This window comes from Geotrypetes seraphini, chromosome 2 (genome assembly GCF_902459505.1).
Source record: "Geotrypetes seraphini chromosome 2, aGeoSer1.1, whole genome shotgun sequence".
NCBI classification, from domain to species: Eukaryota; Metazoa; Chordata; class Amphibia; order Gymnophiona; family Dermophiidae; genus Geotrypetes; species Geotrypetes seraphini.
In genome coordinates this window covers 134,354,709-134,379,127 of record NC_047085.1, presented here as the reverse complement: position 1 = coordinate 134,379,127, position 24,419 = coordinate 134,354,709, and the positions used below count along the sequence as shown (strand labels likewise).

The 24,419-nt window shown below is 41.7% G+C and overlaps 1 protein-coding gene across 1 annotated transcript in view; it reads right to left on the bottom strand.

Annotated features, from left to right (window-relative positions):
- The window catches only part of CDH2 (cadherin 2), a 486,773-nt gene that overhangs the window by 27,416 nt on the left and 434,938 nt on the right, over positions 1-24,419 (bottom strand). Inside the window, exons 14-15 of the mRNA XM_033933790.1 lie at positions 9,757-9,896; positions 2,853-3,017 (exon numbers count right to left, since the gene is read on the bottom strand). Of these exons, the coding sequence (XP_033789681.1) occupies positions 2,853-3,017; positions 9,757-9,896 (305 nt within the window). The remainder of the gene's footprint in view (positions 1-2,852; positions 3,018-9,756; positions 9,897-24,419) is intronic.

The window sequence follows — 24,419 nt, the reverse complement described above, 5'->3', positions numbered from 1 at the left end:
GTGGTAGCGGCCAGCGCGCGCTATTCCTTCGTAAAAGGAGCCCTTAGTATTTTCAGCCTGAATGAAAGGAATAACTTTTATATTACACAATATTGTAAGCTGCACAAAAATACATTTTACTGTATACATCAGAAATCCCAAGACATTCTTGCTGGACTAACATAGGCAATCAGCAAGCTGAAGAAATTAAGCTCTCTATGATAAAATCCAATATATTTTCATCTTCTCCATGACACTGCATGAGAAACCAAAACATCAGCTCAAACTCAGCAAAACACATGCTTAGTTGCTTTTATATTGTACACTTAATTCAAACTTCCCCACTTACTAACCTAATTTGATGCAACCCTTTTTTGTCTTTTAGAAGGTATTACATTTCAGTTATGATTGAGATCCAAAGGATAATATGTTGAGGAAAATGAAAAACTACTTTCTTCTTCTGCTAAATGAATTTCAGTTAATAAATTAATTTAGGATAAAATATAATTTTGTTAGACCATTATTTTAAAACCAGGGAATAAATCCCTCTTGAAAAGACTGATATATAAAAGGCTGATATATAATGGAAGTAATTAACACCAAAGTATAAAAGTTATTGGCTACATCTTCCCTTTTAACATTTAATTAAAATGTCCCACAGTCAAAAGCAACACTGGCTTCATTTTAACTAGCTAAGCTTTTCCCGAGTCAATGTAATTGTGTTCAAAACATGCCTCTACAAGACTCCTCGTGTCTGAAATGCTGTGTTAAAAGGAGACACCCTAATTCTATAAAGTCCTATTAAAGTTAGCCGATATAGGTGACAAATTTTTTTTTAATGAATATTTTTCAAATAAACAAGACAAATATTGATACAGAAATTTTTTTTTTTACTATATAAATTAACAATTATCCATAAGGAAATTAAACTAATTAGTAAGAAAACCATATTCCACAATACTCAGGAAATGAAAATACAGTGGTACCTTGGTTTACAAGCATAATTTGTTCCAGTAGCATACTCGGAATCCAAAGTACTCATATATCAAATCAAAGATCCCCATAGAAATAAAATGCAACATGGATGATTCATTCCACAACCCAAAAGGTTCTATGAGGAAGAGGCGAGGGGTGGCCCAGGGGTGGGTACCTGTCTGGAGGGTGCCAGGTGCTGTAGGTGGCCAGCCGCGCGTAACCATCGGGATCCCTGTACTGCTGCAGGCAGCGTCGCTTCAGGAAGATGCCTCTGCCATACGCCAGCCTTCTACACCACTGAGCCCATGTAGCCAAGTGCCGTCCCACATGCACGTTATGTATAAACATGCACAACTTCGATGATCGACGTTGGGCATGTTTATACGTAACGCGCATGTGGGATGGCGCTCGGTTATGTGGGTTCGGGGGTTCTCCAACGTGGTACGGAAGGCTGGTGGATGGCAGACGCATCTCTCTGAAGCGGCACTGCCTGCAGCTGTACAGGGACTCACAACGTCATAAGTGCTCGTTTATTGGGACATGCTAGGTTTGCGAGTCAAAGTTTGCTGGAATGTTTTTGCTCGCCTTGCAAAACACTCGCAAACCACGTTACTCGCAAACCGAGGTACCACTGTACTAGTTAGCCAGAGAATGAAAACTAGCATTAAAGAAATTACCAAGAAAAAAGGTCATGTACTTAATCTGGTCTCATTACAATATTCATGCTTAAATCAAATTGGATTTTAAGATGAAGACAAAATAGGTTTGGGAGGTTTTCTTACTTCTAGAAATAGGCTTAATCGGCACCAATAATTGGCACTTAAAACCAATTGACGTTAATTAAATGTAAAGCACACAACTTAGTAGGCATGATTCTATAAAGTTAGGTGGCTTTTCCAAAGTGCCTGTCTAAAAGTGGCCATGGCTAGGAGCGGATCATGGATTTTTTTTTGAGTTATGCACACGATTATAGAATATGGGTCAATGTGAGCCTAACTTAGGTGCAGGCTCTTTGGCCAAGAAAACCATGGCATGAATATGGTGCACCTAAAAGTTAGGATGTCTAGCGACGCCTAAGGCTGCTTAGACAGCACTAAGCAGGATTCCATATAATATGCCTAATTTTTATAGAATCGCACTTAGCGCCACACTAGTCGATATAGAATTGGGGCCATAGAGCACAACTGGCGTCTTGAGTACTTGCACAATAGGAGTAATTCTGTAACAGGATGCCCTACATGAGAAGTCCAAAAAAAGATGCCTATTTCAAATCTATCTTTAAAAACAACACAGATGCCTATGGATCTTTAGCAAATAGACCTACTAGGACAAGTCTAATAGCAAGGAAATACTGATACACAAAATTTACATGTGCTCCAAAACAGGGGCATGATTGGGCATGCGCACCCATGTATTTTATAAACCATTCAAACATGCTGCAACTCTTTCTTTCTGCACCTAAACTATGCTCCCGGGAACCTACCTGTGGATCACATAGATTACGAGTACACTAAGGGCTCATTTTACGAAGGTGCGCTAGCGTTTTTAGCGTGTGCTATAGCGTGCGCTAGCCGAAAAACTAGCGCCTGCTCAAGAGGAGGCGGTAGCGGCTAGCACGTGTGGCATTTCAGCACACGCTATTCCGTGCGTTAAGGCCCTAACGCACCTTCGTAAAAGGAGCCCTAAATTACACAATATTAACCTGGCCCTTAGAATATATATATATGCTTATATGCTGATGTCACTCTTGAATATTTTAGATATTTTGAAAACAAGATTTTATTTTCATAGTTTTGATGACAAATGAGAAACAAAGAACTACAGGCATTACTAACTTCTTCAACTGAAAGCCCATGACCCTGTAGAGTCTAATTGAAAAACTTTGCACCATCTCATACCTCATTAATGAAGTCCCCAATATCACCCGGGTGAGGAGCCGCTGATCTGACTGGATACTGAGGTTCCGCGTGGATTGGTCGCTCGTCTAGACGTCTGATCCCAACAGGCTTGATCGTGTCAGGCTCGACTGTATCCGGCTGCTGAAGCTGACTCAGATCGTAGTCCTTCAGAAAAAGAAGAGCAATGTGAACAGAGAGAATGGGGCCTAAAGCTCGTGAACCAATAACACCCAGCAAGAAAGAAAATGGAAACAGAATTCACCACAAAGGAAAAGTGAGGATGTGTGGTCTGGTCCTCAGAGAACAAAACTAGGTCAGGGGCCTTCTTGGGATGTGAATCCTTCTGTGACTGGTTTGACACAGGTTCATCACCAGCTCCCCTCTCCTTGGTTCGCTAGACTCAAGTACAGTAACTGAATCGGGATGATCTTTTCCTCTGGAGAGCTTTCATGATGTGCACACAACAGATGTATATTTATTTAATTAAAAGTATCAAATAAGCAATTAAGACAAAGAGGTAGCCCTGGGCATGATTTTGGCAGAGTAAAACCTGTATCACACATACCCACATAATTCTTACTCACTTTGATAAACTTGAAAACTATTATAGAAATCAATCAAGCAAATGATGGTTCTTTCTATCAAGGGTAAACGTTTAACGTGCAATCATCTAATGTTGCAATTTTCAAGTTTAAAAAGTGTTCAATGTGAAAGTCATTTCTCATGTTCTTTTCCCTATTTAGCAGCAAAAAGCATGGAATACTTATCAACTGAATTAAGATTTCAATCTAAATTTGATGTTTTTTAAAAAATATGTAAAAACTATACTTATTTCAAAAGTGTGTTTTATCTAATTAACTTTCTTTTTTTCAAATTCTTTATTCATTTTTCATCTTACATCAAAGTAAACAATATTACGTCATTTAAAACTTTTACACACCACTTGAATTTCTTTCTAGTGTCATCGTAAATACATAAATTTATTCCCTCCCCACCCACCCTTCCCACAAAAATTTCAATCAAAAATATCATTTAAATATTGTGTTCTTATCTATTGATTAAACCTTTAATAGAACTTTATACCATCCTCCCTCCCCCCTATGTATAACTTTCTTGATAAAGCTTGATAATTACTAGCTAAGGGGGTCTTTTACTAAGGCGCGCTAAATATAATATAATATAATGGGTGCGTTAGCATTTAGCACGCGCTGAATTGGCTAGCGCTGAATTTACCTTAGTAAAAAAAACCTGTAAATGATCTAGTTTCTTATTTTTTTTTCTTTTGCAATTCACTTTGAACTGTGAGGTATTAGCAGAATATAAGAGACATGATGTAGTGCAATGTAATCATAGAATACTGCCTTTACTGATTAATGATGCCACAGATGCCTTGTCTACATGAAAGAAGAAACTGCAAAAGGATGCTTATTTTCATACCACATGCATGACAGTCTGAACTTTAAGTGGAAAACATCTACACAAGTACAAGATTTGCCACAGATGTAATCAACACTTCTTCCAAGCTTTCAAACCAACTCAGCGTGTGTTAGATGTGTTTGTGCATTTTTTTTTTTCGAGAAAAGGATTTGTTGCAAAATAAAGTTGGCTGTAGCGTGTTGCAGACTCAGTTCTGTTTAGCATAAAGTCTTTGTTGAAATTTGCTTATAGGCTTCTCCTGCAATTCTGATAATATTCATAAAGAAAACAAAACAAGAGAAAATTGCCAAAAAAAAAAAAATATTGTTTTTTTGGATTTGGTTACAATCCAAAATGCTTCTGGAAATTCCCCTTGGAACTGTTAAATACTGAGTATTTATTTAGCTGTTATCCCACCCCTGCCTTATCATCATTGTACCTGCACAGAAGAGCTGCATAAGCTTTGCTATTACATTGGTTGAATTGTTTTACTAATTCAGGGCTGACTGGAAAGCAGCATGTGACTCAAGAGTAAATTTAGCTTGAATGGCCCTTAAAAAGCATGAACCCTAGAATAATCATCCCAATCTGTGTCTCATAAGAATGGCCCCAAGCGTACCAGTCTTAAAACTGCCATATTCTGCAGAGAATATCACATGATAAATTTTGGGCCCTTGAAAAATACCATTAAGACAACTGAATGCCCATGGAAAAAAAAAACAGCCTGGAACCAATGCCGACACCCTATGAAATATTAGATCAGTAGTGCAAGGGTTAATTTTGTCAAGGTTAGATTACTGCCACTCGTCGGACTAGCCAAGACAAAATATAAGGCATTACAATTGTTGTTGAACTCTGCCGCAAAGCTGATTACTGGGGTCTCTAGAATAACCCATATAACACCTATTTAGAAATAGTTGCACTGGCTTCACTACAACAGCGGGTGCAGTATAAGGTGCTGTCCATCAAGTCTTATATTTGATGGCTCCAGCATACCTTCAAACGCTGTTGGAGATATCGACCAGGAAGAGTGTTGAGGTCTGAGGGGGGGGGGGGGGGGCCATGAGATTGACAGTAACTAAAGAACTGGGAATGCACTATGCTGTGACGAGGACTACAATGTTCTCAATAGTTGGAGTGAGAAAGTGGAATGCATTAACACGGAATTTACGACTTTGTGCTGGTTGTGTAAATTTCAAGAAGTTGCTGAAGACACAGTTATCTGTTAGTGCATTTATATAATGTATTTTTGCAGTTAGTAATGCAGATGTAAAGTAAGTTATTTTTGTCTTTGTTTTCTCCATTCTAATGAAACTGTTCAGTTACAGGTGGTATATACATTTTTTAAATAAATAATTCTATAAACACTGGTGGCCACCTTAAAAAATGGCCACTAATCGCGTGTCAATCACACGATGGTGCCATGTATAGAATTGCAACTTTGGCAAAGATAGTGCCGGAAACGTAGACGAGGGTTTTCAAGGCCTACCTTTCTGGTGCCTACCTTTTACATGAATCGCACCTATGGAGGCGCTTTACGACATCTAATCCTACCTCCAGCATTAGCCATGCCTATAGTGGCATTAGATGTCATAAAGCACTTTCAAAGGTACAATTCAGGTGCTTTGATGCACTAAGGGGCAAATTCTATAAGACGCGCCCAAAGGTTAGGCACTGAACTAGGCACTGTTCTGCGTGATTCAAGTAAAATTGGGTGCTGTTTAGTGAATCATGTTGAGCGGCACCTATTTTCCAAGTTTCCAAGTTTATTAAGTATTTGATTAATCGCTTATTCCGCATTCTAAGCGATGTACAAAACATTAAAATATTAAATTACAATAATCAAAGGGAAACAGACAATGTAAATATGACTAACAAAACAAAACAAATGATACAAGAGGAAGGGAATAGGAAAAGAAATACAAGTTTAAAAATAGTAAAGAAGACATATAAGGGAAAAAACAGTAGGGAGGGGGAGAATTATAAGCAACAGAGAATTTAAAGACCAGGGCACCCAATAAATAGGCCAGCTCTAGGCACAGCTAAAAGTTAGGCGACCATGCGAGTGCTTAAGCACGCTTAAGAGCAGTGATTCTGTAACAGGCACCTAACACGAAGCCACGCCCAAAATGCATAGCATTTATTTTTTTGAAGGCCGCCTAAATTTTTAGAGGCACCTTGTTACAGAATCGTTCTTTCTTGATAGGCGCCTAAGTTTCAATTAGTGTTGATTAAAAAGCTTAATTGAGCTTGTTAATCAATTTAGATCAGCGCCTATCTAGTTGGGCGCCTCCAAAACAGGCGCCTAACATTAGGTGCCAGTTACCGAATTTGGGCTGTGTGGTTTTATTTTTTTAGGTGCCTACATTTTTCCTTTGAAAGGTTTTGTTTTTTGTTTTTTAACAGCAATTTCAACTTGTTAGGTGCTGGTAGGGTGCCTCCCGTCGCCTAACTAAAGGCACCATTTATAGCACAGGTGTCAAAGTCGGTCCTCGAGGGCCGCAATCCAGTCGGGTTTTCAGGATTTCCCCAATGAATATGCATGAGATCTATTAGCATACAATGAAAGCAGTGCTTGCAAATAGATCTCATGCATATTCATTGGGGAAATCCTGAAAACCCGACTGGATTGCGGCCCTCGAGGAGGGACTTTGACATCCCTGATTTATAGAATCTGGGCCAAGTAGCCTAAAGAAATCTAAGAATAAAAAAAGATACATTTATTAAGCTGGGGCTGGAGACAAACACCTCAGTGCTATTGACTACAGATGTTAAATATTATGCAGTACTTTGCAACAATAGTACTGCTAACTTATCTGAGGATGACTTAAAAATGGAAGGCAACCTTCTAAGGAAAATATAGCCATTAATTCAATACTTAAGTTTAGAGAGCAGTTTTTAATTCAGACAGCTAAAATTGCTTTATTTTATATTAGAATTGGCTGTGAATGATCAGATTGAGACAGCAGCACAGAAATGGAAATTTCTACGATATTCATGAACAAAATGTACTGTGTGCAGTCTTAAAATTTCACAAGTGTGTACTGACCAGACTTAAAGACTTTGAAAAAGTGGTTCTCTGTGAAATAAGAAACTCATTTGGATCCAATTAAAAGAAGCCACTTAGGACCATATTCTATAAACTTACCCTAATTGCGGTTGCCTAGCGACACGTAAAGTTGGGATCCACACCTAACCTTTTTTTTAATTAGCTTAATCGGCATGGTAATTGACCGTGTCAGTTTTCAGTCAATCAAAAAACCAACCCCCTCTCCCCCCCAAACAATTTGAAGAGTTTGGTGCCAAACTCTTAGGATGCCTAGTGATGCCTAAGTAGCGGCACCCTCCCACACCTAAGGACGACTAACGACATCAGTAGGCATGGTTATGGGCAGAGAATAGGCATGGTTGAGTTAGGCGTCCAACACAGGTGCTGCCAAATAAAGCGAGTGAAAACCTTACCTAATGAAGTGGAACCTATGTCTAGGATGCCTAGCGACAGCTAAGTCCACTTAGGAACTGCGAGGTGTGATTCTATAAAAAGCGCCTAGCAGCTGATCGACAACCACGCTGAGCAGCGCCATTTATAGAATCCAGGCCTTAGTATTTGTATAAGCTATGGGTACATGCAGGTTTATGGACAGCATGCTGCCCTGGTGCATGCCTAGATCCTAGGAGACATGTTACCAGCAGCGTTCAATATAGTACATCACAGCATTTTACTTCATTTACTTTCAGATATAGGTCTTCATCAGGTTGTTCTGGATTGGTTCTCTAAATTTCTTTTGTCTCGCTCTTATTCAGTGAATATTGAAGGTGATATCTCCAATTCCTGGCGGCCTCCTTGTGGGGTTCCCCAGGGCTCTCCGCTTTCTCCAATTTTATTTAATCTGTATATGACTACACTGAATTCTTTTAAGCTGTCAGCTTGGGAAACGCTGTTCACCTATGTGGATGATATCTTTATACTGATTGAGATCGACTCAGATATTACCAATTTATTTTCCAATTTAATCATTCCATTTCCAAACTTCAAGCCTGGGCTCTTTCTGTCCGGATGAAGCTTAATACAACTAAAACTAAACTTCTGTGGTTAGGTCCAAAATTGGACTGTCTTCCTCCTACTGTAGCTTTGGAATCTGGGGCCTCTGCAGATCTCATCTAAGATATCTAATATCTCATCTAAGATATTGGGAGTCTTTTTGATTCCTCTCTTACCTTTAAGGACCAAATAAATTCCCTGGTCAAGAAATGCTTTTTTAGTTTACGAATGTTGAGGAAGGTTAGACATCTTTTCCATCATCGACATTTCTCTGTCTTGGTCCAATCAATCATATTATCTTGACTAGATTACTGTAACGCTATCTATCTTAGCATAATAAAGATCTGTCTCCAAAGATTACAATTAATCCAGAATACTGCTGCAAAGCTGATCTATGGAAAAGTAAATTTGACCAAACGACCCCTTTGCTCCTGAGTCTTTATTGGCTCCCGGTCTATCTTAGAATTCAATTCAAATGTGCCTGCATCTCTTTCAAATTTTATATGGCATTTTTTTCCCCTCGTTGCCTTATTATGGAATGCATACAGATTTTCCTTTGCAAGAGGCATCCAACAATTCAAACTCTCCCTTCCATCTAGAAAAGGAATTAAAGGAGTTAAGATCTTCAGACAATCTCTGGTTTTTAAACTTTCTCAACTATGGAATGAACTCCCCTTAATTCTGAGGAGCCCCAGTTCTTTCCGTAAACTTCTAAAAACTTTTCTTTTTTTACCTAACATTTTGAAAACTAATCTCTTTGAAACTTTTGTTATTACTTTCTTTAGTTTTTATCTAATTGTTGTAAATCGAGTCGAGCTTCCTTAGGTTGACAACCCGGTATATAAAGTTAAGCTTTAGTTTAGTGCTATTGGTTGAGCCTTGGCTCTCATGCCAATACTATGGCTGGACCTTGGGAGAGAAGCTGCGATTGGCAAGGACCAGGGTGACATGCCAGAAATTTATTAAAATTAAACAGAATATGTGGCCAGCGAGACCTGGGATGAGATACCAATTCCATGGGTATGCCATGTCTGGGGATGAATGTTACCACTGTAGCTGGATCAGGTCAAGGCCCAAAAAAATAATGGTGGCACCATGCAGATGTAGAGGAGGTTTGAGGGAAGGGAAGGAAGAATGGGGGCAAGAAAAGAAGGTATCTAGTGGATGGGGAAAAGAGAGAGGCTGGAGAGTGCAAGATAGAACAGAAACAAAAGCTGGCATAAAGCAAAATCCTCTAAGAAAAGAAAAGAAGTATCTGCTAAAAATTTTTAGATGGTATTCAATTTTCTAAATATTCTTCCATCTCTGGTTATACATAGGCAACAATTAGAAATAAATTAATTTAAATTAGCATCAGAACAGGATCCATAATTTGTATTGCAATTAACAACAGCCCAAAAAGAACATAAAAACTATTCTTTCAAGGCACTTCGTGTATGAACTCACCTGGTCCTCTTCTCCTCCGCCTTCTTCGTCATATTTCAAAATATTATCTCTTACATCATCCTCTGGATCAATTAAAAGCTGTTTAGCTTGACGCTCCTTATCTCGGCGTTTCATCCATACCACAAACATCAAAACCAGAACTGAAAAAATAAATAAATAAGAAAACAATGGGTGGGTATATATAAATCTCTCTTCCAGGTATCAGTTTCAGCTTCTCTCATAGAGAATGGTTATAAGATTTGTTACCAATGGTATATGACCCCAGCTCGGTTGTCAAAAAAATTTTCTAGTGTATCAGATGGGTGTTGGAGGAAATGTGATCAATGGAGCACTTCCATGCATATCTGGTGAACTTGCCCTGTGATTGTTCCATTTTGGGCCCAGGTACTGAAACTTTTGGGAGACATTTTGGGATATGTGTATCCTCTTTTGCCTGACATTTGTCTTTTACATGTTAAACCAATGGGGATTTCCTCTAGTGTGCATAAATTTGCAACATCTTTCTTTGTTGTAGCTAAATTGGTATTGGCCCGCTTTTGGGAAAAAGAAAAGATGTATTCATTACACATGGTATTGCTAAAATTGGATTATGTCTGCTTGATGTCTAAACTTACTGCCTACAAAAATGATAGCGTTCCAGTTTTTCATAAAATATGGGGCAATTATCTATCCTGGAGAGAACTGTCTGTTTAACAGCGTTGCTGTATAGGTTTACATTGATGGGAGATGTGGAAGGATTGAGCCTGGGATTTCGGGTGGGATTGTGTTTTTTTAAAAAAAATATATATATATAGATCCGATTGTATTTTGTTATCCTCTATTTTAGAGCATTGTTTTAACTTTTGTATGCTTGCCATGCGGGGATTGCAGTTGTATAACTATTGTATTTTATATATGGCTGTTCTGTTAAAATTATAAATAAAACATTAAAAAAAAAAATAAGGAGAGAACAAAATGACTAAAACCAACCCGCTTCATTTCCGAATGGAGAGGAGATCAGATAATCACAATACTTGGAAAGGGAAAGTTTCCTGCGGTTTAGTTGTTAGCATAGAACAGTGTATTGCAAACTGATGAAGAGGAGAGACACCAGCTGATTGCTTACAGGACATGCTTCTTGCAGCGAGAGGCACATCCTGTAGTCAGCTATAGAAACAATTAATAGTAGTACCCGAAAATAAGACAATGTTTTATATTAATTTTGGGTCCATAAAATGCATTAGGGCTTATTTTTGGGGGATGTCTTTTTTTCATGCACAACAATCATCTCTCCCTTCTCTCCCCCAATTCTTCCTCTTTTCTTTCTCCCCCACCCAATGTGCAGCTTTCCTTCTCTCTCTCCCATCCACTGTGCAGCAGAACTCCTCCGACCCTCTCATCTTGAGACTGACATACTTCCGCTCTGAGGCCACCAAAAACAGCAGCGGCGGCAGCGGGAAGGCTGTGATGCATCCCGTTTAGAGCCACCGCTGCTGCTTTAGGAGGTCTCGGAGCGGAGGTCCGCCAGGTCTCAGCAGGGTGGGGGGGGTCGCTGAATCGACGAGTCCGATTTTTTCAGCGAATTGGGCTGCGATGGAGTCGGGGAGTGTCGGGGACATTCAAGGGTTGATCTTAACAAGGGCTTATTTTGTAAAAAAAGGGGGGGGGGGTGAGGTATATACTCTGTAATAGCTAATAAAAAGTTTTAACAAAGAGAAGGGTCTTCAATAATTTCGTAAAACTCATCTTATTCCTATACAACCTAAGAAAGCCTGACAAAGAATTCCAACATTCATGAACCAGCCGTTGAAATAGCTGATGCCCAGGTTTTCATATGACGCACCCTACTCACTGTTTCCATAGTTAGCTTCATCATCCCATGAGATCCTGAGGTACGAGTTGGTATATATTTCTGCAAACTTTGGGACCTTTTATTAAGGTGCGCTAACTGATTTAGCACGCGCTAAATGCTAAGGCGCCCTTAGAATATAATATATGCCTTAGCATTTAGTGCACGCTAAATTAGTTAGCATGCCTTAATAAAAGGACCCCTCTGTGTCAAGTACCTTAGTGCTTCCTCAGAAACCACTTGGTGAATAATCATCAAAATTTTATATTCAATATGATACCGGAAGTCAATGTAGTTGTTTTAACATGAGAGAAATATGTTCATAATGTGTTGTCCCTACCTACTAATCTTGCTGCAGTGTTCTGAAATATCTGTAATGGCCCCGTAAAAATGAATAAAATGAAAGTTCTTGCAAACGACACGGGAAATGATGGGAAACCAAACTTTTCTAGACGCCCATCCCTAGCTCACGGTCCCTGCTCTCATGATCGATAGCACACCAAAATGAACAGCCAGCCAACTTCTTGTTTTATTTCAAATCCATCCACACTTACACAAGGAAACCCTGTTCGGGTTCTATGAGCACACCAAGCAATTGCCGTTTCCGTAGAAGATTTCATCCAATTCTGACTGGGATTATTTCACACAGTGCATGACATGATGCCATAAAAATGCATTACTCGATCACTCATTCGTAAAACTCAACACCCCCCATGCACCCTTAGTATTTGAAGCCCTGAGAAGTGGGTTGGGAGAGAAAATTCCTTTTTTTAAAATTAATCTTTATTGATTTTCAAACTTTGACAGTGCCATATAATTAATTTAGATCAGTGATCTCAAACACGCGGCCCGGGGGCCACATGCGCCAGGTACTATTTTGAGGCCCTCGGCATTTTATCATAATCACAAAAGTAAAATAAAAAACAGTTTCTTGATCATATGTCTCTTTAGCTATAAATGACAATATTATTATTAAGACTTAGCCATAAGGAAAGATTTATAAACTATAAACCTCATGCAAATCGTCATTTCTCAATAAGACATGAACTATTTTTTCTGAGGCCCTCAAATACTTGCAAATCCAAAATGTGGCCCTGCAAAGGGTTTGAGTTTGAGACCACTGATTTAGATATAAACACTACAAAGAAGGCATTTTAAATACACAATTAATATATAAAACAATCATTTCCCCCTCCCCATAACTTGTTATATTAATTAATCGTTATTCATTTTTAAAGCTCCCAGTAAGTGTAACATATAATACAATCATTTATACTTAAATCACACTTAATATATCATCAAATTCTAAACTATATCGAATAATCTCCTTCCCTTATATCCTATAGAGAGAATTCTTTTTAAGACACACAACATAAATACTGTACTGTATTGACTTGGTTATGAGAACTGTATTCAGTTCATAGCTCTGACCTGCTTTGTCTAAAGAATTCGAAAGTTGGAATTCTAAATTATAAAGTTTGAAATGATACACTTAATATTTATACAGTACCTATTTGCTTATTTTCAGGCCAGCCTACTAATGTATAACTGCTCTATGGAAAGCACATGTTGTAGTTATGTCACAATGCTATATTGTACTATGTAATTCTAAAAAAAAAAAAAAAAAAAAAAAAGTTTCAGGATAAGCCCAGTATGAGCAACAGATGTAGTACACTCATATGTACACTATAACTTAAAGTGGCATAAGAAGTCAGGAAGCTCCACCGGAGTGATATGCTTTGCGCTCTGTCCAAATTAGCTCATTGAGAATAGTGAGGGTATGCCCCCACACTTACTCCTAATCAGTTTATTTACAAACAATTTTAATTAAGCCCTCTCCAATGCAGCTGTGAAAAAAGATCTTGAAAAATTTGCTGACTGCTTTGCAGCGCAAGTCCAATTTGCAAATAATCCTCTTTAAGCTTGTACAAACATGCATGAATTACATTCATGATTTACAGATTGTGCTTATACACTCGGGAGGGCTCTGTACATGTTTCATGTGTTTTTAGCTATGAATAACAAAACCCAATGAATTATGAAAGACTACACAACCTTTCTACCCATGGTAATTAGAGCTACATTTCAAAAGTACAGCATGATAAACCAGATGTATTGTATTGTGTTAAGGAACCATAGCGGGCCCGCTACTACTGGATCTCTACGCACTGCCCTCCCCCCAAAATGGCAAAAATACATTTTCTTTCCCCTCAATCTAAAACTGGGCTTTCCTTCTTCACAAAGAATACAGCAGCCCCTCAATATTTGCGGGGGTTAGGGGCAGAGCCGGCCCGCGAATATTGAAATATCGTGGATAACTTTCAGCGCCGGCTCTGACTCACCCCCGCATCCTGGACCGCCTAGCGGCGACATGGGGCAGGATCAATCGTCCTATGCTCCTGCCCTGTGCAGAGCCATCATTAACGTGAACTCACGGCAGCCATTTTGATGATGGCTCTGCACGGGGCAGGAGTGTAGGATGATTGATCCTGCCCCGTGTCGCTGCTCAACCACCAGATAAAGCTCCGGGATGTAGCGTTTCTAAAAAAAAATTGCAAATAACTGAATCCGCAGGTACTGAAACCGGAGGTGGTACTGTATATACTTTTGAAGCAATGATGCTTGGGATTTCCAAAGCAAGATGATGCACCCACCCACACATACTACTTACGAAAGCAATTCAAAAGTTAAAAACCATCACTGCTTAATAATATTCACAGAAATGACGTTCTACCGTGGTTTAATAAAAGCCAAAGTAAAGGTGTTATGCAATTTATAAACTCTCTATTTATTCTGATAATATTTTGATATACACTACTTCACACTCCCTCACATTCCTGCTTACTTGTATTGAATCGTTTTGAACTACCTCTGGATGCACGATAAATTGGAATAAATCAGCAGTCTTGCCTTTGTGTCCTCTGATTATGAAACATCACTTGTCAAGATTACTCTTTTCATGGGAACCCAATAAGATTATATACCTTGGTGTTTGATATAGTAACTCCATTGATAAAACCATGAAACTGAATACAGACACAATTTTATTGCTAACCAACTCCATCCTAGATTCCTGGTTACCTTTGAACCTCATGTGATGGGGTAGAGTCAAAGCAGTTAAAATGGTCCTTGCCGCTAAACTTAATTATATATTTAGTATGATCTCCTTTCCATTCACTAATCATATATATATATATATGTACACACACACACACACACACACATATATATATATATATATATATAAATCAGACAGCTTAATTAATAAATTCCTCTGGAGGAAAAAGTCCTTTGAATAGACTGAAATTAACTTAAACTTCCTAAAAATAAAGGTGGGGTGAATCATTCACACTTTAAAATGTACCATTCTGTTTTCAGATTCAGTCATGCTGTACAATGGTTTCATCTAGCACAAAATCATGACACCCTAGATGGTTAACCTTTGATGCTTCATTAATCCACCCTTATCCAATCCATCTTTTACCATTTATGAATAACTTCCTTTATGGTAGCTCCTCACGCTTATTAAAATCTACTGTGCGAGTTATAAACAAATTATTCAACACATTTAATTACAAAAAAACGTTCTGTTGAGGAGAATCCTCTGTGGTTTAACTCTAACATTACATTACATTACATTAGGGATTTCTATTCTGCCTATACCTTGCAGTTCAAGGCGGATTACAAAAGAGCTAACTGGACATTTCCAGTGAAGTTAACCCGCACTTACGCTAGAGTGGCAGTCTAAGGGGATCTGGACACTGTCTCAATTACTTTGTAAAGGTAGTCTGATCTCCATGGACTCCCTGACAGTCATTTATGGTGTTGATCCTATAAAACACCATACCTGGTATCAGAATAAGAACAGTTTAACACATTTTATGCACTCTAGTGCTCCATGTTTAGACTCATCTGATTTTTTCCTCTTTTGCCAATCTCTACTTTTAAGTAATAAAAAAGCTTCTAATACAGTAAAACCTTGGATTGCAAGTAACTTGGTTTGCAAGTGTTTTGCAAGACAAGCAAAACATTTTATTAAATTTTAACTTGATATACAAGGAAGCTCTTGCAATACGAGTACATATAGTATATAAGCGTCACATTATTACAACTGAGCCGATGGTTCTTCTCTCTCTGACGCTGCAGGAGTTCTAAATGAGTGAGGTCTTGTAATACAAGTACGTATAGTATTTTGTATTAAAGTTTTGGGGTGTGGAATGAATCGTCGAGTTTCCATTATTTCTTATGAGGAAATTCGCTTTGATATACGAGTGCTTTGGATTACAAGCATGCTTCTGGAACGAATTATGCTTGCAAACCAAGGTTTTACTGTATATATATATATATATATATCTTCTTAAATAATAAAATGCTAGCCCGCGCATGCGCAGTAGCGAAACGTGTTCCCTGATCCCTTTTCTGTCGGGATGTGGCCGCACGACTGCGCATGCGCTAGATGGCGCGTTGAGGAGTCATAATGCAGACCCGGAAGAGCGAAGGAAGCCTCACACTGAGCAACTGTATTTACACTGTGCAACGAACCTCTGCAACGGTCCCGGGTTCCTCTCAGCCCACCCTTCTCGCGGTCTGGCCGGCTACCTTAGTCCTTTGCCGCCGCCGCCACCCCCTTCCCTTCCCGCGGTCAACAAAACTCTTGCCTCCAGCAGCCGCTGCAGCACTGTAAACACGCTGTTTCGCGGCCTTCATTTGCTCTTCCGTTTCTCTGATGACGTCATCAGGGACACGGAAGAGCAAATCGGGGCAGTACAGGCCGCGAAGCAGCGTGTTTACAGTGCTGCGGCGGCTGCTGGAGGCAAGAGGTTTGTCGACTGCAGGAATTGAAGGGGGTGGCAGCGGCGGCGGCAAGGGACTAGGGGAGCTGGTCAGACCGCGAGAAGAGAAAATCGCGTGAGCCACGAAGAGACAGGGAGGAACTGGGAAGAAGGAAGAGGAAGAGGGAAAGGGGCCTGCTTTGGGGTAATGGTGTGCTTGGAGGCACACAGCTTTGCTTGGGGGGGAGACAGAAGGGGGACCACGGAGAGTCAGGGAGGAACTGGAACTGGAGAGGGAAAGGGGCCTGCTTTGGGGTAAGGATGTGCTTGGAGGCACACAGCTTTGCTTGGGGGGGAGTCAGAAGGGGGGCCACGGAGAGACAGGGAGGAACTGGTGCTGGAGAGGGAAAGGGGCCTGCTTTGGGGTAAGGGTGTGCTTGGAGGCACACAGCTTTGCTTGGGGGGGGGAGACAGAAGGGGGGCCACGGAGAGACAGGGAGGAACTGGAGCTGGATAGGGAAAGGGGCCTGCTTTGGGGGAGGGGTGTGCTTGGAGGCACACAGCTTTGCTTGGGAGGGGGGAGACAGAAGGGGGGCCACGGAGAGACAGGGAGGAACTGGAGTAGAGAGCTGCACGGGAACGGGGATGACGGGAATCCCGCGGGTTCCCCCTTTGGGTCACGGGAATCCCGCGGGGACGCCCCCTAGGGTCGCGGGGATCCCGTGGGGACGCCCCCTAGGGTCGCGGGGATCCCGTGGGGACGCCTCCGAGGGTCGCGGGGTTCCTGCGGGGTTGGATCGCAGTGCACTCGAGCCGCGAGGGTAGTCTCCTTCTCCTTACCTGCCCTGTCGCAGCACACAGCCGAACGGAAATCTTCCCGATGTCAGCGCTGACGTCGGAGGGAGGGCTTAAGCAAAGCCCTCCCTTCCTCCGACGTCAGCGCTGACATCAGGAAGACTTCCGGTCGGCTGTGTGCGGCAGGGCAGGTAGGAAGAAGGCAATGGCGAACGAAAGAGGGGGAGGGGGCGGTCCGCCCCGGAGAATGTGCACAGCCGGTCAGGTCCCCCGATCGACCGACAACAGGCCCGGCCGACAAATCTCCCTGCCCTGTAGCCGCGAATCTAAATTACCTCTTACAGCAGCTTCACTACTCCAGCTGCTGTAAGAAGGTAATTTAGATTCGCGGCTACAGGACAGGGAGATTTGTCCGACCAGGCCTATTCTGTTGTCAGTCGGGTGCAAAAGCGCCACAAAGGTGGAGGCAGGGAGGGAGGAAAGGTGGAGTGGAGAAGAAAAGACGCTTAAAGGGGAAGAAGGCCGCTGAAAGCACTGGGGAAGACAAAGGGGTGGATAAAAACGCTGAAAGGACATGGGGTAAACGGGAGGAGGGGGGGGAAGGACCCTGAAAGCACTGGGGAAGACAAAGGGGTGGAGAAGGCCGCTGAAAGGACACGGGGAAGACAGAGGGGGGAGAAGGACACTGAAAGGACATGGGGAAGACAGAGGGGGGAGAAGGATGCTGCCTGACAGGACATGGGGAAGATGGTGGGGGAGAAGGACACTGAAAGGAAATGGGGAAGAGGGAATGGGAAGAAGACGCTGGCAGGGAAGAAGACAGAGGTGCCAGACTATGGGGGAAGCGGAGGGAAAAAGATGGGTGCCAGACCAATTTGGGAGGGGGGAGAAAGGGAGAGGCACAGTAACAGAGCAAATGGAAGACACAGAGAGAAGAGAGGCAGTGGATGGAAGGAATTGAATGAGAACATGAAGAAAGCAGAAACCAGGCAATAAAGGTAGGAAAAAAATTCTTTTTTTTTTTTTTTTGCTTAAGGATAAAGTAGTATATTAGTTGTTTTGATAAAAATTTATAAACATTAGAGGCTCTGGTAGAAACCCGTTTACAAAGTATGTATTCTTCCCAATTAATATTTCCAAATTAATAAAGTCTTTTTGCTTATTTTTAAATGGGTTTCTACCAGAGCCTTTAATTCAGTAGCATAATTAAATGAAATAACTATTTCTGTAGTTTATAGGGACGGGCGGGGACGTAGGGGATTCCTCGCGGGGACGTAGGGGATTCCTCACGGGGACGGGCGGGGACGGATGGGATTCCTCGCGGGGACGGAGGGATTCCTCGCGGGGATGGGTGGGGACTGGTGGGAGTCCTCACGGGGATGGGTGGGACTTTGGCGGGGACGGGTGGGATTTCTGTCCCCGCGCAACTCTCTAAACTGGAGCTGGAGAGGGAAAGGGGCCTGCTTTGGGGAAGAGCTGTGCTTGGAGGCAGACAGCTTTGCTTGGGGGGGGAGACAGAAGGGGGACCACAGAGAGACAGGGAGGAACTGGAGCGGGAGAGGGAAAGGGGCCTGCTTTGGGGGAGGGGTGTGCTTGGAGGCAGACAGCTTTGCTTGGGGGGGGGGAGACAGAAGGGGGGCCACGGAGACACAGTCAGGGAGGAACTGGAGGGCCAGAGGGAAAGGGGTCTGCTTTGGGGGAGGGGTGTGCTGGGAGGCAGACAGCTTTGCTTGGGAGGGGAGACAGAAGGGGGACCACGGAGACACAGTCAGGGAGGAATTGGAGGGGTAGAGGGAAAGGGGGCTGCTTCGGGGGGAGGGGTGTGCTGGGAGGCAGATCATTTTGCTTAGGGGGGGAAGACAGAAGGGGGGCTACGGAGAGACAGTTAGGGAGGAACTGGAGGGGGAGAAAGAAAGGGGGCTGCTTTCTAGCACTAGTTAATGTAACGGGCTTAAAGACTAGTATATATATATATATATATATATATATATATATATATATATATATAAAATTGTATGTTTCACTCAAAAATTTCAACTTACGCCCCTTCTCCTTTTACAAAAATGCGCAAGAGGTTTTCAGTGCCAGCCGGTACGCTGAATGCTCTGTGCTGCTCAGACATTCCTAGGAACTTTATGATAGGTGACATGAAGCCTGTGTTCCCGCTAAGCTGCGCTGGGGTGCGCTGACGCACAAAATATTACCTCGCAGCGCACAAGTTTCTCGTCACAGCGCACACAGTGTAGAGCACAGTTCTTCAACCGCCGGTCCGCAAACAAAATCTTGCCGGTCCGCGAAGGATTCGGTCCCCGCCGCAACGAAAGGCCGGCGTCAGCTGACTTGCAACTTCCTGTTGCAGTCGCTGTGCCGGGACTCCTGCCTTCGCCGGGACTCCTGCCTTCCACCGCGTTTGCCTCCTGCCTTGTCTCCGCACCTCCAGACCAGCAGCGGCAGCTCTGTATGCTTTTAACTTCGGCACAGAGCTGCCCCTAATCAATAGTTTAGCGCGGTTTCATAAGGCAGCCTCGGGGCCTTTGCTAGGCCGGCCCACATCGCATCATCGAAGCGGGCCGGCTATCAAAGGCCCCGAGGCTGCCTCATGAAACCGCGCTAAACTATTGATTAGGGGCAGCTCTGTGCCGAAGTTAAAAGCATACAGAGCTGCCGCTGCTGGTCTGAACTCTTGGGCCGCTGAAGGAGGGCAAAAAGCAGCTGTCCTGGAGGTTTCCCTTCCTCTCGCCTTTACAGGTTCCTTTTTTCCACCTTTTTTTTTTTCCTTCAAACGGCAACGGGCCCCAGCATCGACATCAATCAAGTAAGTTCCACTGTCAATCAAGCGGTTCTGCTCGGCCAAAGCTTCCCCTGTGACATGAGCCACCCTCAGGGGAAAGAAAGTGACCCACAAAGGTGAGGGGAAGGGGGGCAGATGATGGAAGTTGGGGGGGGGGAGAGAGAGAGAGAGAGAGAAGGGGCAGATGATGGAATGGAGGAGATGAGAGAGAGAGAGAAGGGGACAGATGATGGAAGTGAGAAGAAGGGAGAGAGAGCAGAAGGCAGATGGATGTCAGTTGAGAAGGGAGAGCAGATGCTGAATGGAAGTGGGGAAAGAACACATACTGGATGGAAGGAGGAGATAAATAAAGGGGGAAGAAAATAGTAAGATAATGGAGGGGTGAGGGAAAGGGGTGACAAGCTGTGTGTAGACACAGTGAAAAGAGGGAAACGGGACTAAATAGTAAGAAAGAATTTAATTTAGATGGAGGCAGAAAATAGAGAAGGAAGACCAGAGAAGAAAAGGGAAGAGAGAGCAGAGAATGATCAGATCTGAGTGGAGGAAATGAGAAGAGAGATATGCTAAAAACCACAGGGGGGAGGGAAGGATAGAGATGCCAGACCATGAGGGGAACAGAAGGAAGATGATGGATGCTAGACCAAATTGGGGGGTGGGGGGGGGGGCAGGAGGAGAGATGGCAGGGAAAGACAGACAGTGAATGGAAGGGGCAGATGCTGGACTGAAGAGACAGAGAAGGTTATCATGCTGCTGTACCGGGCCATGGTACGCCCTCACCTGGAGTACTGCGTCCAGCACTGGTACTTTAAGAAGGACACGGTACTACTCGAAAGGATCCAGAGAAGAGCAACTAAAATGGTTAAGGGGCTGGAGGAGTTGCCGTACAGCGAAAGATTAGAGAAACTGGGCCTCTTCTCCCTTGAGCAGAGGAGATTGAGAGGGGACATGATAGAAACATTCAAGGTACTTAAGGGAATAGACTTAGTAGCTAAGGCAGGGAGAACGAGAGGGCACTCTCTAAAGTTGAAAGGGGATAGATTCCATACAAACGTAAGGAAGTTCTGTGGTAGAAAGCAACATATTTATTTGGCTCATAATTTGCTGGCGCCCGATATTTTTAGCTCACAGTGAAAAAAGTTTGCTCACAACACCCGCCCGCTTAGAGGGAACACTGCATGAAGCACCTCATTTTTGAATATTCTTTCCTACATAAATATAGGAATGATGTCTGGTCTACAATATCGAGCATTCTTCACATTCCTGAACCTATATCATTGAGTATTGTCTTGCTGAAAGGAGCCTACTTTACTTCTACACTTTCTGATATCCATTGTCACTTACTAGATAAGCTTTTGACTACAGCTGTTAAGGTTGTCTGTACATTCTGGAAAGATCTATCGAAAGTCACCCATAACCATTGATGGAATCTACTATGGGCTCCTTTTACAAAGGTGTGTTAGGGCCTTAACGCGTGGAACAGCGAGCGCCAAATTGCCACGTGTGCTAGCCGCTACCGCCTCCTCTTGAGCAGGCGGTAGTTTTTCGGGTAGCGCATGCTAATCCGGTGCGTGCGCTAAAAACGCTAGAGCACCTTTGTAAAAGGAGCCCTATGTCTCACCTACTAATATGAATGCTATTCCACCAATAGAAATTGCTCGGTTAGTTCCCCTATATTATCTCTGAGGGACTGGTCTGCTCTTAAAGATTACTTGCTGTTGAACTCTGAATAATTTGTTAGCTCAATTGTTTCTAATGCATAATGCACAATATTATTCTGTATGAACAATGTTTTTGCTGCATATAATTGGATATTCCTTTGTTTTGTTCTTTATTCTTTTTTGACTGTTGTATGAAAACTTTGAAAAATAAACTAAGACTTAAAAAAAAAAACCCTCTTCTGCAATTTTGTAAAAAAAAATAAAATAAAAGGGAGGTGGGTGTTAATAATTGAATCCATGTTGGAATCAGATTTTGTTTCTATTGCAAACAATTTTGATTGGAATGCATTCTGGATTTTATCTGCTAGACCCTACTCTCAACAGCAATCTCTCAATCCATTTTTAAAAAAATGATGCATAATGTCTATTGGACTTCTGTTAAACTCGCTAAGATCTCTAGGAAAGTATCATCTGATTTGTGCTGGTCATGCTAAAACAAATCTGGTTCACTGTCTCATTTCCTTTTTTTACTGTGCTAATGTTCATTTCTATTGGTTGGATGAATGGACTAAAATATGTTCAGTATTGAATACAGACGGGAATATCTAAGTTTCCTATGCAATAATGATATTATATTCAAACTCCCCTGACTTGAATAATCAATCTACCCATACTAAATTGTTAACCAATATGCTTGCATTACCTAGATATCTGATTATTTGTTAAAGACAACTCAAACCTTTCTGTTAGTGTATGATGGAATTATATTTGTATTATCAAGGAATACAAAGAGGTCACAGTCCACTGCACTGATCACTAGGTTACTCTTGGGAGCTGCCTGATGCTCTGCTGGGTAAGCCCGTAATATCTGATGCTGTCAAACCACCTGGTATCCCCTTTCAAGTTCAGCTCTTACCCCCTCCCCACTCTACGAGTGTTGGGAGCAGCACAGAGCATTTAGCGTGCCGGCCTGTGCTAAAAAATGCTATCACAGTTTTGTAAAAAGGTGGTGGTGGTGGTGGATATAAAGCAGTGGGAAGAGAGAGGAATCCATTGGGGGATTAAAAAGGAGTCAAACATTGACATATTCAGTGGTCATTCCAACTGTCACTTTTTTATTTGGCTGTCCAAATGGCAGATGAAATTTAATGTGGAGAAATGCTAAGTAATGCATGGTGAGAAAAATAATCCAAATCATAGTTACTTGATGTGAATTAGCACCCAAGAAAACTTAGATCTTCTGCCCAGTGTGTGGCAGGAGCCAAAAAAGTAAACAGGATGCAAGGAATTATTAGGAAAGAGATAGAAAAAAAAAAAGACCAAGAATATAATACCTATATCATTCCATTGTACAACTTCACCTTGAATAATGAATATCGTGTTCAATATTGTTCACTTTATCCCAAAATAGGTATAGCTGAATTAGAAAGGGCTTAATGAAGAGTGATAAAGGGGATGGAACTCTTCTCATATGAGGAAAACCTAAAGAGGTTAGGGCTCCTCAGCTTGGAAAAGAGATAGCTGAAAAAGGATATGATTGAGGTCTACAAAATCCCGAATGGTGTAGAATGAATAAAAGTGAATCATAAGAACATAAGATTTGCTGCTGCTGGGTTAGACCAGTGGTCCATCGTGCCCAGCAGTCCACTCACGTGGCAGCCCTTAGATCAAAGACCAGTGCCCTATTTGAGTCTAGCCTTACTTGAGTATGTCCTGTTCCAGTAGAAACTTATTCAATCTTGTCTTGAATCCCTGAAGGGATTTTTTACTCTTTGAAAAAGTAGAAAGACTAAGGGACACTCAATGAAGTTATACAGAAATACTTTTGAAATAAACTGAAGGAAATATTTTTTCACTCAACAAAACGTTAAGCTCTGGAACGTACCACCTGATTCTGTAAATGGCCCCATAAGTTAGGTGGTGGTAGGCGCCATACCGCCGCCTAACTTGTTTTAATTGGTGCGATAATTGACCGCACCGCTAGAAACCAATTAAAAACTCGTTAAAAGAGTAGGTGTTATAATCATGTCTACAAGATGCCACCTAATGGCATGTAAGGTCAAAGTAGGCATGATTAGGCGCAGAAATGAGTTTGGACGCCGTTAGACGTGATTCTCAAAAGAACTTAAGCATCTGCAATGTAGGCCAATAAAACCCCTTTCTGTTCATTTTCACTGCATATCTCTAAACTTTATTGCACTAAGCGCAATTACAAATGCAGCATCCATAAAATATTATTCTTTTGCCTATCATACATCTGTCCCTGCTCCTTCCTAACCTAATACTCTTGCAAACCCCAGGTATACAACTAATTCTTTATGTGCCCCATTTTACCCATCATTTTTCATGCTCTGCTCTCTTTTATTGACTGCCTGTTTAATATCAATTATCAATTTAAACTTATTCTCACTAGAGAATTACATGGGGACAAATTTTTCCCCGTCCCCGCCCCATTCCTGCAAACTCCATCCTCTTCTGCACAAGCCTCAAACACTTTAAAATCATAAATGTTCAGGATTATGCGCTTAAGACAGAGCTCACTTTTATAAGGAGAGATATAATTCTTAAACTGTGATATTAATTTAAACCTTTCTATACTATAATCACAGTGTCTTTATAAATTCTAAATTAAATATAGTGAATATCTCAGAACCAACACCCGTGACTGGTGAATTCACCAAACTGGGGTTAATTGGGGGACCATCATTGAAATTCACTGTCCCCTCACCACCCTAATTAATATAATTGAAAGTTCCAAAGTTCCAAAATATGGTTACTTATCTTGTGTAACGGATGGTTTGGTCTTGATGTTGTTCCCC